Source organism: Lethenteron reissneri, chromosome 10 (assembly GCF_015708825.2).
Source record: "Lethenteron reissneri isolate LAM-NWPU_2019-01 chromosome 10, ASM1570882v1, whole genome shotgun sequence".
Classification (NCBI taxonomy): domain Eukaryota; kingdom Metazoa; phylum Chordata; class Hyperoartia; order Petromyzontiformes; family Petromyzontidae; genus Lethenteron; species Lethenteron reissneri.
In genome coordinates this window covers 4,529,451-4,543,668 of record NC_083788.1, presented here as the reverse complement: position 1 = coordinate 4,543,668, position 14,218 = coordinate 4,529,451, and the positions used below count along the sequence as shown (strand labels likewise).

The following is a 14,218-nucleotide window of genomic DNA, read 5'->3' as shown; positions in this document are numbered from 1 at the left end:
CGCCCGTGCCATGCTAGGTGCGCCTTGAGGCTGTCGCGAGAAGCGTCGAAGGCTCGCCGCTGGGCAGGAGGGAGGGTTACCGCCCCCCGCTGCGCCGACTCGCTGCGTTTCCCGCGGCCCCCCCCCCCCCCCCCAGTGGCGCCGCTCGTTGTTGCGAGCGTCCGCTCCTCTCTGCACCTCTTCCGTTGTTCCGCGAAAAATAAATAAACACAAGCCACAGCAGCAAAGGTGGACCCCAAGAGCACTTTGGGTGGCCATTTCCCACCAGCAAGTGTTCATCAGCATCAGCACCATCACCATGACAACCATTACCAGCACCGGCAAGAGTGTTCATCAGCATCATCACCATGACAACTGTCACCAGCACCAGCAAGTGTTCATCAGCATCAGCACCATCACCATGACAACCGTCGCCAGCACCAGCAAGAGTGTTCATCAGCATCATCACCATGACAACCGTCACCAGCACCAGCAAGTGTTCATCAGCATCATCACCATGACAACCGTCACCAGCACCAGCAAGAGTTCATCAGCATCAGCACCATCACCATGACAACCATCACCAACACCGGCAAGAGTGTTCATCAGCATCATCACCATGACAACAATCACCAGCACCAGCAAGTGTTCATCAGCATCAGCACCATCACCATGACAACCATCACCACCACCGGCAAGAGTGTTCATCAGCATCATCACCATGGCAACAGTCACCAGCACCAGCAAGTGTTCATCAGCATCATCACCATGACAACCATTACCAGCACCGGCAAGAGTGTTCATCAGCATCATCACCATGACAACTGTCACCAGCACCAGCAAGTGTTCATCAGCATCAGCACCATCACCATGACAACCGTCACCAGCACCGGCAAGTGTTCATCAGCATCATCACCATGACAACCGTCACCAGCACGTGTTCATCAGCATCAGCACCATCACCATGACAACCATTACCAGCACCGGCAAGAGTGTTCATCAGCACCATCACCATGACAACCGTCACCAGCACCAGCAAGTGTTCATCAGCATCATCACCTTGACAACCGTCACCAGCACCAGCAAGTGTTCATCAGCATCAGCACCATCACCATGACAACCATCACCAACACCGGCAAGAGTGTTCATCAGCATCATCACCATGACAACAATCACCAGCACCAGCAAGTGTTCATCAGCATCAGCACCATCACCATGACAACCATCACCACCACCGGCAAGAGTGTTCATCAGCATCATCACCATGGCAACAGTCACCAGCACCAGCAAGTGTTCATCAGCATCATCACCATGACAACCGTCACCAGCACGTGTTCATCAGCATCAGCACCATCACCGTGACAACCGTCACCAGCACCAGCAAGTGTTCATCAGCATCATCACCATGACAACCGTCACCAGCACCAGCAAGTGATCATCAGCATCATCACCATGACAACCGTCACCAGCACGTGTTCATCAGCATCAGCACCATCACCGTGACAACCGTCACCAGCACCAGCAAGTGTTCATCAGCATCATCACCATGACAACCGTCACCAGCACCAGCAAGTGTTCATCAGCATCATCACCATGACAACCGTCACCAGCACCAACAAGTGTTCATCAGCATCAGCACCATCACCATGACAACCGTCACCAGCACCAGCAAATGTTCATCAGCATCATCACCATGACAACCGTCACCACCACCAGCAAATGTTCATCAGCATCATCACCATGGCAACAGTCACCAGCACCAGCAAGTGTTCATCAGCATCAGCACCATCACCATGACAACCGTCACCAGCACCAGCAAGTGTTCATCAGCATCATCACCATGACAACCATCACCACCACCAGCAAATGTTCATCAGCATCAGCACCATCTGTAGCAATAGCACCAGCATCATGATTGCTACCACCAGCATGACTAGCATTAGAACCACCACCACCATCACCACCACGTCAATCACCACCATCAGCATTACCACAGCACAACCACAAGCGCCACTGCCGCTACCAACACCACCACCACCACATCACCAGCAGCATCACCACAGCACCAATCACAACAACTGCCGGGCGCCACTAAGTGGTGGTGACATCACCGTGGTACTTGTACAAGGCCAGAGCACTACCGCCTTAACCACCAGTAAAGACAAAGATCCCCCGTGTAGCCTTCACAGACTGTCGGGGCGAGGGCTGTTAGCGAGCAGCACCTATGAAGGCCGGAACGGCAAAGGAGGGGGTGGGTGGCCAGCACCTCGCCCGGCCGCCTTTGTCTCCCCCATGGCGCTGTTCAGACATCTCATGAGGTACTCAGTTGAGGCCGAGTCGCCCCAGGGGAAGCTCAGGACTGGTTCCGATAATCACCACCGGTGTGGGCGACCGCGAGCGGGAACGGAACCTCGGGGTCACAACCGGGTTCATGGCCCGGCACGCTAACCGCAGGGCCACCGCTCACAACAGCAACAGCAGCACCACCACTACCGACACCACCGGCCGCACCATCCACACCGCCGGCAACTCCACCACGACCACCGCCGCCGCCATCAGCGGGCGTGTGATGCGTGCATGGATGAGATACGACCTCCTCCTGCAGCTCCCCCCCTCCTCCCACGCAAGGGCATCAATAACGCCTGCTGCTGCTTCCGCTGACACCACGCGCGCCGCGCGCGCTCTCAACTCAATCGGCAATTTTGCGACCGGCAAACACGTTTTTTTTTTTACAAAAGTTATTTCCCTGCCACCGCCCCCCACCCGGTTTAGTTTTTTTAATAGAATTTTGTTGGAATATATACGTGTGCGCGTGTGTCTGTGCGTGCGTGCGTGCGTGGGGGGAGCGGTGGAGCGGCGGGTTAGCGCCGCTGCGCTGCGAACACGGCGACCCGAGTTCGATGCCCGCTCACGGCCACCGGCCACGATTGTCTGAAACGGTCCCCGGAGGCTCCCCCCTCCCCTCGCCCCGTAGGTCGATTTTGCTGTTCTATAAATTACCCCCGATCGATTGCGGTGGCTCGTACTGCCACCGTGTGCGTGTGTGTGTGTGAGTACCTGGTGCGGTGTGTAAACACCGTCACTAGGGAGACAAAGGCGGCCGGGCGTGGTGTTGGCCACCCACCCCCTCGTGTGACGTGCAGCCTTCATAGGTGCTAGCTAACAGCACTTGCCCCAACAGTCGGTTAAGGCTATACGTGCACATAGCCTGGCACAAGCGTTGTGGTGATGTCACCGCCACTTAATGGCGAATGGTGGTTGTTGTTGGGTTAGTGAGTCCCTTTGTGTAAGTGTGTGTGTGTTCGTGCTTGCGTGAGTGACTGCGTGTGCGCGTTTATACATGTACACACGTGCGTGTGCGTGCTCACGGCCAACATCAGTGTCAAATATCTTAACCAATCGGTCCTGGGCTTCCCCCCTAAGGTGTCAACTCGGCCTCCATCGAGCACTTAAGTGCGGTAATAGCAAAACATTGGCACTGGGGAGACAAAGGTGGCTGGGCGTGCCCTGGCGACACCTATCCCGTCGTGTCCCAGTGCCGGCTTTGGTAGAAGCTTACTAACAGCAGCACTTGTCCTTACACACTGCTGAGGCTGGACGGGGGATCTTTGTCTTTGTGCGTGCGTGTATTGAGTGTGAGAGCGTGGGGAGCGGCAGTGTAGCGGTTAGCGCTACGCTGCCGCGCTACGAACCCGGCTACCCGAGTTCGATTCCCGCTCACGGCCAACACCAGGTGACAATTAACTGAACCGGTTCTGGTCCTCAAAATGAGTACCTGGTGCGGTGTGTAAACATCGTCACCGGAGAGACAAAGGCGGCCGAGCGTGGTGCTGGCCACCCACCCCCCTCGTGCGCCGTGCCGGCCTTCACAGGTGCTACTCGCTAACGGCACTTGCCCCAACAGCCTGCCGAGGCTAAACAGGGGATCTTTGTCTCTGTGCGTGCGTGCGCGCTCGTGCGTGCGCGTGCGAGCTGTAATTCACTTGCTGCTCTGGCGTCACCGCATCCCAACCCCGGGGGGGGGGGGGGGGGGGGGCTCGCAGCGATAGCAGCGGCGGGGAAGAGGCAATCCCTAAGGTGCTACGGACCACGCGGACTCCCCCGTAATGCGACCGTAATGGACATCGTAATCAGATTACTGTCGCGCACCCCGGACTCCTCCGCCGATGACTTTGCTTCTTAGGGAAATGGATTCCTCCTCCAATTTTCTCGCCTCGTCACCGCCGCCCCCTCCCCGTCAATTCCATCGACGCCTGCTCGTCACCCCCCCGCCAGACCCCCCCCCCCTCCTCGCGCCCATCCGCCCCCCCCCCCCCACCAACCCCACTCCACATTCCCATATCTGCTCCCCCAATATCTGATGATGTAACGGGCCGGGCGGTGCTTCAGCACGTAGAGTTGGTGGGGCGGTGGGTTGACTCGGCCCATCATCATTCCTTCCTGTGGGGGTGTCGATAAAACGAGTACCGCTTTGTGCGGGACCCCATCTCCCCCCCCGTCATGGGAATGTGGCATTTCCAACCCTGGCTCTGCAGGGTTGTGAACGAGGGGTGAGCACCGATGCGGCGATGCTCAAGTGAGATCACCGGTACTGGGGGCAAGGTTAGCACAACAGATCGAGGTGGCAATGTTTACAAATCGGAAAGAATTGATACTTTGATGGGTGATTCTGTGCCGAGGAGGTCGTGGGTTCAATCACGATCCTGACGCCTGCTGCTGTATATTTGGAGTTTGCGTGTCTCTCTCTCTCATCATCATCAACACGGTGGCTAGGAGATGTTAACTACCTCGCCTGGTCTACAGGAGGTCGTGGGTTCGATCTCGACCCTGACACCTGCTGTGTATTTGGAGTTTACGTGTCTCTCTCTCATCATCATCAACACGGTGGCTAAGAGATGTTAACTACCTCGCCTGGTCTACAGGAGGTCGAGGGTTCGATCCCGACCCAGACACCTGCTGTGTATTTGGAGTTTACGTGTCTCTCTCTCATCATCATCAACACGGTGGCTAGGAGATGTTAACTACCTCGCCTGGTCTACAGGAGGTCGTGGGTTCGATCCCGACCCTGACGCCTGCTGCTGTATATTTGGAGTTTGCGTGTCTCTCTCTCATCATCATCGCGGTGGCTAGGAGATGTTAACTACCTCGCCTGGTGTACAGGAGGTCGTGGGTTCGATCCCGACCCTGACACCTGCTGCTGTATATTTGGAGTTTGCGTGTCTCTCTTCTCTCACGGTGGTCGCGTGGATTTTTCTCTGGGTCCTCCGGTTTTCCCCTCCACATTAATAATTATCAACGTGCATTTAGATAATTTGGCTGCAATACATTTCCACGTGACAAGCCACTTGGTTGAGCTATCATTTGTGGCCAGGTTGCTTCTGAAAAACGAGTTACGTAGCTCAGTGGGGCCTTACCTGGTAAAATAAAAAAAATATGGGCGTATAGGAGGTGTGTGTGTGTGGTGAGTACATTGAGTATGGGTGATAATAAGTCTGTTGAGTGTGTATGGGTCTATGGTAGGTGTTGTGCGAGTGGTGAGCGTATATTTGACAGATGATAGGGGGCTGGAGAAGCGTGTTGAAGTAGGGGTTGTGGGATTGGGTTATTGGGGTAGCGATATTGGGGTAGGGGTGTTGGGGCAGGGATGTTGGTTGGGGTAGGGGTATTGGGGTACGGGTATAGCTTAAGGGTATTGAGGTAGGGGTGTTGGGGCAGGGGTGTTGGGGTAGGGATGTTGGGGTATGGGTGTCGGGGTAGGAGTATTGGGGTAGGAGTGTTGGGGTAGGGGTGTTGGGGTAGGGGTGTTGGGGTAGGGGTGTTGGGGCAGGGGTGTTGGGGTAGGGGTGTTGGGGTAGGGGTGTTGGGGTAGGGGTGTTGGGGTAGGGGTGTTGGGGTAGGAGTGTTGGGGTAGGAGTGTTGGGGTAGGGATGTTGGGGTAGGAGTGTTGGGGTAGGAGTGTTGGGGTAGGGGTGTGGGGGTAGGGGTGTTGGGGTAGGGGTGTTGGGGTAGGGGTGTTGGGGTAGGGATGTTGGGGTAGGGATGTTGGGGTATGGGTGTCGGGGTAGGGATGTTGGTTGGTGCGGGGGTGGTTGGGTCGAAGAGGAGAGGGGGGTGTGTGTGGTTGTATTTCGTCTTAACTAATGTCAGCGTTTCGGCAATTGCACCGGCACGGGGTCCCCGGCATCGATCCGGCACAGGGCTCGCGCAGACACGATGCCCGGCAGTGACAGAGAGAGAGTGGGATTCTGTAACATCTCAATGGCGAGGGCGGCTGCTCTGCTTTCAAAGTAAGCTCACGCTATGATAAGGACATTACAAAGATAAAGACCCCCCCCCCCCAGCCCCCACCATAGCCTCAACATGACTTTTGGGGCAAGTGCTGTTAGCGAGTACCTATGAAGGCCGGCACGGTACATGAGGTGGGTGGGCAGCATAACGCCCGGCTGCTTTGTCTCCCTTGTGCCGATGTTTACGCATCGGCACTAGGTACTTGATTTGAGGCTGAGTCGACCTAGGGGAGCTCCCAGAACCGGCTCATATATTCGTCACTGGCGTTGGCCGTGAGCGGGAATCGAACTCAGGTCGCCGGGTTTGGAGCGCAGTGCGCTCACCGCTACACCGCCGCTCCCACACCCAGACAACAAAAAGACAAACACTCACAAACGCACAGACGCACGCTCACACAAATTCACATTCTCACACATTCTGGTTTCGGTGGCCGTTAGAGGCAATCGAACTCGGGTCGCCAGGTTCGTGGTGCAGCACGCAAACCGCTACGTCCCCACGCACCACGCACCACGCACCGGCCTGATGACCCACACAATAATACACGTACACACGAGATAGGCTTCGCAGAATGTTGGGGCAAGTGCTGGTAGCGAGCGCCCATGAAGGTCAGCGCTGGCGCAGGATGGGCGGTGCTGCGGCCAGCGCAACGCCCGTCCGCCTTTGTCTCTCCCAGTGGCGACGTTTACACACCACACCAGGTACTTGATTATTTACCACCGAGTCTATAAACTATTTTTATTTTCGCAGGTGAGGCCCACTGAGCTGTATAGCTCACGTTTCAGAAGCGACCGGGTCATCACAGATGTTCGCTCGATGAAGTGGCTTACCATGCGGAAATGAACAGCAGCCAAATACTCTCTAAATGTGGAGAGAACAACCGGAGGGCCCGGAGAAAAATCCACATGCACACGGGGAGAACATGGAAATTCCAAATATACAGGCATCAGGGTTGGGATTGAACCAAAGACCTCCTGTATACCAGGCGAGGTAGTTAACATCTCCTAGCCACCGTGGTGCCCCAGGGGGAGTGCACGTGCAAGTTCAGACAATTGTCGCCGGTGTTAATCGTGAGCGAAAATCGAACTCGTGCAGTGCGCTAACCACTCTGTGCCACCGCTCCCCACTGACTACTCAATCGCTGACACTCAATGAAATTTTCATGGTCGCCGTCATCATCATCCATGCTGCTGGAATTAAAACATTTCCTCCACTGACCAAGAACGGTCCATGCCAGGCCACCTTTGCCTCTCTCGTGGCGATGTCTACGCCTCGGTACCAGGGTATGCATTTGAGGTTGAATCGACCCGAGGGGAGGCGATAATCAAACTCGTGGTCATCAGGTTCGTAGCACAGCGCGCCAATCGCTGCACTACTGCTCTCCACACGCAGACAAGCCGGGCACGCACACAGGTGCGTGTGTAGTCATGAGTTCGGAAGGCTTTGCTTGCATCAGGTAAATGTATTCAAACCTCACATGTCCCTCCATCCCCGCCATTCGCATCTCTCTCCTCCCTCCATCTCCCTCCACCGCTCTCCTCCCTCCATCTTGCTCCATCTATCCCCCCTCCATCCCCTCCATCCCTCCGTCTCTATACTCCCTCCGTCTCCGTCCACTCTCTCAATCTCTCTCCTCCCTCCATTTCCCTCCATCCTTCCATCTCGCTCCATCTCAATCCCTCCCGCTCTCTCTTTCTCTCTCTTCTCTGCTCACACACTCCTAATGCTGCCCCCCTCAACCAACAACAACCAACACCTCCTCCCCCCCCCCCCTGCCCCCCCTTCCCGCAGGGAAAGTGACGCACGGACACCCCCCTTGGTCGCGAGTTCGTGTGCCAGCGGCAGAGTGGACGATTAGTGGAGAGAGAGGGGGGCAGATGGGAAAGAGAGGGGGGGGGGGGGCGATGAGAGAGAGGCAGGGGAGAGAGTGGACAAGAGAGGAACACGGGGGGGGGGCAGATAGGAAGGAGAGGGGGGGCAGAGTAGAAACATAGGGAAGAGAGAGAGTGGAGTGTGAGACAGAAGAGAGAGAGAGAGTGACAGGGGGAAAGAGTCAAGAGAGAGAAGCTAATGGAGACAGAGAGACAGATAGACCGAGAGACCGAGAGACCGAGAGACAGAGAGGCTGAGAGGGTAGAGAGAGGAGAGTGGTGACAGATGGACATAGACAAAGAGAGAAGATGTAGCGAGAGAGAAAGAAGAGAGAGGGGAGAGTGGGGCGAAATTGTGAAAGAGGGAAGAGAAATGTGTGGGGAAAGAGAGTTAAGTGTGTGCGTGCGCGTGCAAAGAGAGCTGTGTGTGTGTGCAAAGAGAGTTGTGTGTGTGTGGAAATAGAGCTGTGTGTGTGTGCAAAGAGAGCTGTGTGCGTGTGTGTGGAATGAGAGTTGTGTGTGTGTGTGTGGAAAGAGAGGTTTGTGTGTGTGTTTAAAGAGAGTTGTGTGTGTGTGCAAAGAGAGTTGTGTGTGTGTGTAAAGAGAGTTGTGTGTGTAAAGAGAGTTGTGTGTGTGTGTGTGTGGAAAGAGAGGTTTGTGTGTGTGTGTAAAGAGAGTTGTGTGTGTGTGCAAAGAGAGTTGTGTGTGTGTGTAAAGAGAGTTGTGTGTGTAAAGAGAGTTGTGTGTGTGTGTGGAAAGAGAGGTTTGTGTGTGTGTGTAAAAAGAGGTGTGTGTGTGTGTGTGCAAAAAGTTGTTTGTGTGTGTGCAAAGAGAGTTGTGTGTGTGTGTAAAGAGAGGTTTGTGTGTGTGTGTGTGTAAAGAGAGTTGTGTGTGTAAAGAGAGTTGTGTGTGTGTGTAAAGAGAGGTGTGTGTGTAAAGAGAGTTGTGTGTGTAAAGAGAGGTTTGTGTGTGTGTGTGTGTAAAGAGAGTTGTGTGTGTAAAGAGAGTTGTGTGTGTGTGTAAAGAGAGGTGTGTGTGTAAAGAGAGTTGTGTGTGTGTGTAAAGAGAGTTGTGTGTGTAAAGAGAGTTGTGTGTGTGTGTAAAGAGAGGTGTGTGTGTAAAGAGAGGTTTGTGTGTGTCAAGAGAGGGGGATTATATAAGTGGGAGATAGAGAGCAGGAGAGAGGCAGGGTGGAGAGAGTGCGACGGTGGGGAGAGCGTGAGCTGGCAATCCAGCTCGCTGACGTAGATGTTATCAGGCGAGGGCCAAGTGAGAAGATGACTGCTATCCGTAACACCCACCACCACCGCTATTCCACATCACTTGTGATGATGCGTGCGTGTGTTGTTTGGCTGGGGTGGGGAGTGGTAATGCAGCGGTGAGCGCGCCACGCTATGAACCCGGCGACCCGAGTTCAATTCCTGGTCACGGTGAACACCAGCGACGATTATCTAGCCGAGTGAGTGGGTGGGTGAGTAGGTTAGTGAGGGGGTGAGTAGGTGAGTGGGTGGGTGAGTAGGCGAGTGGGGGGATGAGTAGGTGAGTGGGTGGGTGAGTAGGCGAGTGGGGGGATGAGTAGGTGAGTGGGGGGATGAGCAGGTGAGCAGAGCGGGTAGGCGAGTTGCAGGGCCGATGGAACCGCTGAGTAGGTGAGTGGGTGGGTGAGTAGGTGAGTGGGTGGGTGAGTAGGTGAGTGGGTGGATGAGTAGGTGAGTGGGTGGGTGAGTAGGTGAGCGAGTGGGTGAGTAGGTGAGCGAGCGCTTGGGCGAGTTCCAGGACCGATGGGACCGCTGAGTAGGTGGGTGAATGGGTGGGTGAGTAGGTGAGTGGTGTGGGTGAGTAGGTGAGTGGGTGGGTGAGTAGGTGAGCAGAGCGGGTGGGCGAGTTCCAGGGCAATGGGACCGCTGAGTAGATGAGTGGGTAAGTAGGTGAATGGGTGAGTAGGTGAGTGGGTGGGTGAATAGGTGAGTGGGTGGGTGAGTAGGCGTGTGGATGGGTGAGTAGGTAATTGGGTGAGTAGGTTAATGGGTGAGTAGGTGAGTGGGTGGGTGAATAGGTGAGTGGGTGGGTGAGTAGGCGTGTGGATGGGTGAGTAGGTGAGTGGGTGGGTGAGTAGGTGAGCGAGCGCGTGGGCGAGTTCCAGGAACCGATGGGAACCGCGAAGCTGCGAGGTCCAAATCTCGCTGTCCCCGAGCGCGCCGCGCAACGACCAGGATCACGCCACTAGATTCCCACCGGAGTCAGCGGTGGCTCGCGGTGCGGTGCGGTGCGGAGTGCGGCGAGGCCCGGGCCCGCACTGACCGGGGCGCAGCTCCAGCGGCGGCAGCGACTCGGCGTGCAGGAAGTAGAGGGTGGGCCCCACCGTGAAGACGACGTAGTTGTCGTGCCGCTCGTCCAGGATGATGAGCACCAGGTCTCCCACCTGGAAGCTGCGGCGACACGCGACGCGTTAAACGCGCGCGCACAGAGCGCTTGCCACGGATGGACCGCTGCTGCACGTCGTCGCTGATCTCGTCATGGAGGGTAAACCATCATCATCATCACGCGAGCTCCGTCCGGTCATCCTCGCAGCAGTGGCGGCTTTTGGCTGCTGGCCGTCGCCATGTACACATATTCGTACACGCACAGACTTGCGTAGACACACACACACACACGTGCACGCTAAAAACATACACGGTCAATCCATCGAGCGCTTTCAGATGCGTTTCAGCGGCCGTCTGGAACGCTCTTCCTTTCGATATTAGGAAACCAACAGGAGATATGCACTTTGAAATCTAGATTGAAAACGAATTTCTTTCTAACTACTTTTTGAGTTTAGTTTGTTGTCCTTCAACCGCACCTCCGATTAGCACGGTTGGCTACGTACGGTGCAAAAAAAGTTCAACATACATACATACAAAGCTCCCCCATACAGCCTTAACGGACTGTTTGGGCAAGTGCTGTTCAGCGAGCACCTATGAAGGTCACACGGGAGGGGGTGGGTGGGTGGACAGCACCACGCCCGGCCGCCTTTGTCCCCCGAGTCACAATGTTGACACACCGCAGAAGGTATTCGCTCGAGGCGAAGTCGACCTAGATGGGAGGCCCACGACCGGTCCAGATGTTCCTCACCAACGTTGGCTGTTGGCCGCGAGCGGGAATCAAACTCCGGTCGCGGGGTTCATAGCGCAACGACACACTGACCGTCGCACCGCCACAGACACATACACACCGATATAACCATCCTTGATGACGTGTGTGTGTGTCAGATGTGGTACGGGAGGATGTGGAGCTGAGTGGACTTGCTGAAGACTGGTAGCAACGGTGTCAGGTTCGGCCTCTATGGAGGAGGCTCGTGAAGGACGCTACTGGGCGGTTGGAGGCAGTCGCCCTCCAACAACAACTGAGGGCAGAGGAGCAAGGCTCACAATAACGAGCGGAGGGCCGGGTGGCTAAAATTCAGCAAAGTTAGTACAGTAGGGTGTACATCTACCGGTCATCTCAGTCAGCCAACCCCAAGGCACCTGGGTCTGTCCCGAGACCTCCTGCCAGCGAGCCTTCGACACTTCACGTGGCCTCAAAGTGCACCTGGCCTGGCACAGGCGCCGTGGTGACGTCACCGTCACTTAGTGGCGAATGGCGGGTGTTGGTGGTGGTGTGTCAGAACGTCTCTCTTCTCCCCGTGTACAGCTATTTATTTGGATTTCAGCCGCCCGTTAATTAAACGTGGACAATCAAGTGCAGCGGGTCGACGCCTCCCAGCCTGGCGATAACAGCCCTATTCTTAGGTTTTTTCGGTAAAGTCACGTAGGTAAAAAAACACAAAAAAGTAAAATAAAATAAAAATCACGACGTTTCGGAGGCAACGCAAGCTTCCGTCTTTTTTTTTTACCTACGTGACTTTACCGAAAAAAACCTAAGAATATGAATCATTGCAGTCACGAAAGCTTCAAATTTAGAGATAACAGCCCTCCTTACGTTCCTCGCGTCAAATATTTCCCTCCAGTTTTCAAGAGCACGCAAACGAACGGCTCCGTCTTAAACCGGGGCATTTCAACAGGTCTGCCACCCAGGCCTCAATCCACCGACACATCCGCGAGCCGTGCCAGTGCACAGTGCAAAAAAATAAATATATAAAACAGGCGCCGTTTAGTGGCAACGGCCCTAATGTACAGCGCATACATCGACACAGTAGATTGGTGGTTTTCAGAACAATGTTCTCCATCAAACTTTCTACGACTACGCTCCGGGAAAATCCTCGTTAGCTTTTGGCACCCTCGGTGGTTACCGGTCAATGTCTCAAGGACCGACTTCTCTCTCTCCACATCCCTCCCTCCCTCCCTCCCAATCGATGGGATTAATTTACAGAGCGCGCTCTGGCCATTCATCACGCTCACTGGGCCCGGCGCGCAAATAAAAATACCGCCCGTCACTTTCTCCCAACTCGCCAACGGAGAGCGGCAACGCCGAGCGGCAACAACGAGCGGCAACGCCGAGCGGCAACAACAAGCGGCAACGCCGAGTGGCAACAACGAGCGGCAACAGCAGCAAGTGCAAACGACGAGCGCCAACAACGTCCTCCGCGGAGGCGGAGCGAGGGGATCGGCTCGCGTGCGCCAGCCGGACGGGTCGCTATGTCGCCGGGTCGCGAGTGGCGACGATGACGACGACGACGACAACAACGACGACGCGGGGAAGAGGCCGTCATCAGCCCAGCAGTGGATCGATCACGGCCGGCAGGTCACGACGACGTTGGCAACGGCGACCGGTTGCGCGCGACGAGGTTGCGGGGGCAACAGGTCTGCGCGTCGGGTAGCGCGCGCGCGCTGAGCGACTCATCTCGTGGAAGCCACTTTTTTTCTCACTTCCCTCCACTTCCCGCCACCACCCCCCCACCCCCCCCCCCCCAAACCGGCCCACAAAACGCCGCCGGCCAGAATCTGCGGCACTCTGGGCCCCTTAATTTGGTTTCTGCCCACTCGAAAATAAATAAATAACCCTCCCCAGCTTCGCCCGAGAGCCGCGTGCCAAGACAGATATTGATATTGCGCCCGTGACCTCTCCCTCCCTCGCTCGCTCCCCCCCCCCTCGACCCTCCACCCCGCGACGCCTCGGGGGGGCCCCGTGACTTCCTGAGCCCCCCCCCCCCAACCCCGTCCCGTTCCATCGCACACACACACACAGGTTACTCCCCCATTCTCTTATTGCCAAGACGGCCAATTAGATTGTTGTATTGGAGGGGGGGGGGATGGTGGTGGGGGGAAGTGGGGGGGGGGCAGAAGTGGGGGGGTGGTGTGGGGTAGTGGGGGGGGGTGGTGGGCGGAAGTAGGGGGGGTGGTGGGGGGTAGTGGGGGGGTGGTAGGCAGAAGTGGAGGGTAGTGGGGGGGGGGTATTAGGGAGGGAGGGAGATTGCCACTGTCCCCCAACAGCAGGTGGGAGAATGCGCAGACTCGGGTGCCGCGGTGGCTAGGAAATGTTAACTACCTCGCCTGGTACACAGGACGTCGTGGATTCGATCCCGACCCTGACGCCTGCTGCTGTATATTTGGAGTTTGCGTGTTTCTCTCTATCTCATCATCATCACGGTGGCTAGGAGATGTTAACTACCTCGCCTGGTATACAGGACGTCGTGGATTCGATCCCGACCCTGACGCTTGCTGCTGTATATTTGGAGTTTGCGTGTTCACTCTCCGCGTGCTCGCGTGGATTCTTCGCCGGGTTCTTTGTTCCCCCCCCCTCCCACAATTAGAATCAACATCACGCGTTTAGGACTATTTAGGTGCTATGCATTTCCACATGACGATAAGCCACTTCGCTGAACTACCATTTGTGATAGCCAGGTCACTTACCTGGTAAAATAAAAAAACTGCTTAGTTTCAGTTTAGTTTAAACTCCACTCCGGAAGTCACCCGGGTTAGGAATTGAATCCAGGCCCCTTCTTTCTTATGGTAGGCCACGAGCAACATCACCGCAACGTCACCACCCTGCCGCTAATCCTCTCCCCCCCCCACGACGATCACAGTGATAAGGAATATAATGACGATGACAGTGGCAGCGGTGATCACGACGGTGGTGACGACCATCAGCTGAGTTGACCCCCCCCC

At 55.8% G+C, this 14,218-nt stretch overlaps 1 protein-coding gene across 1 annotated transcript in view; it reads right to left on the bottom strand.

Moving 5' to 3' along the window:
* The window catches only part of LOC133340832 (RB1-inducible coiled-coil protein 1-like), a 90,850-nt gene that overhangs the window by 14,180 nt on the left and 62,452 nt on the right, over positions 1–14,218 (bottom strand). The window contains exon 24 of the mRNA XM_061549255.1: positions 10,437–10,564. Within this exon, the coding sequence (XP_061405239.1) occupies positions 10,437–10,564 (128 nt within the window). The remainder of the gene's footprint in view (positions 1–10,436; positions 10,565–14,218) is intronic.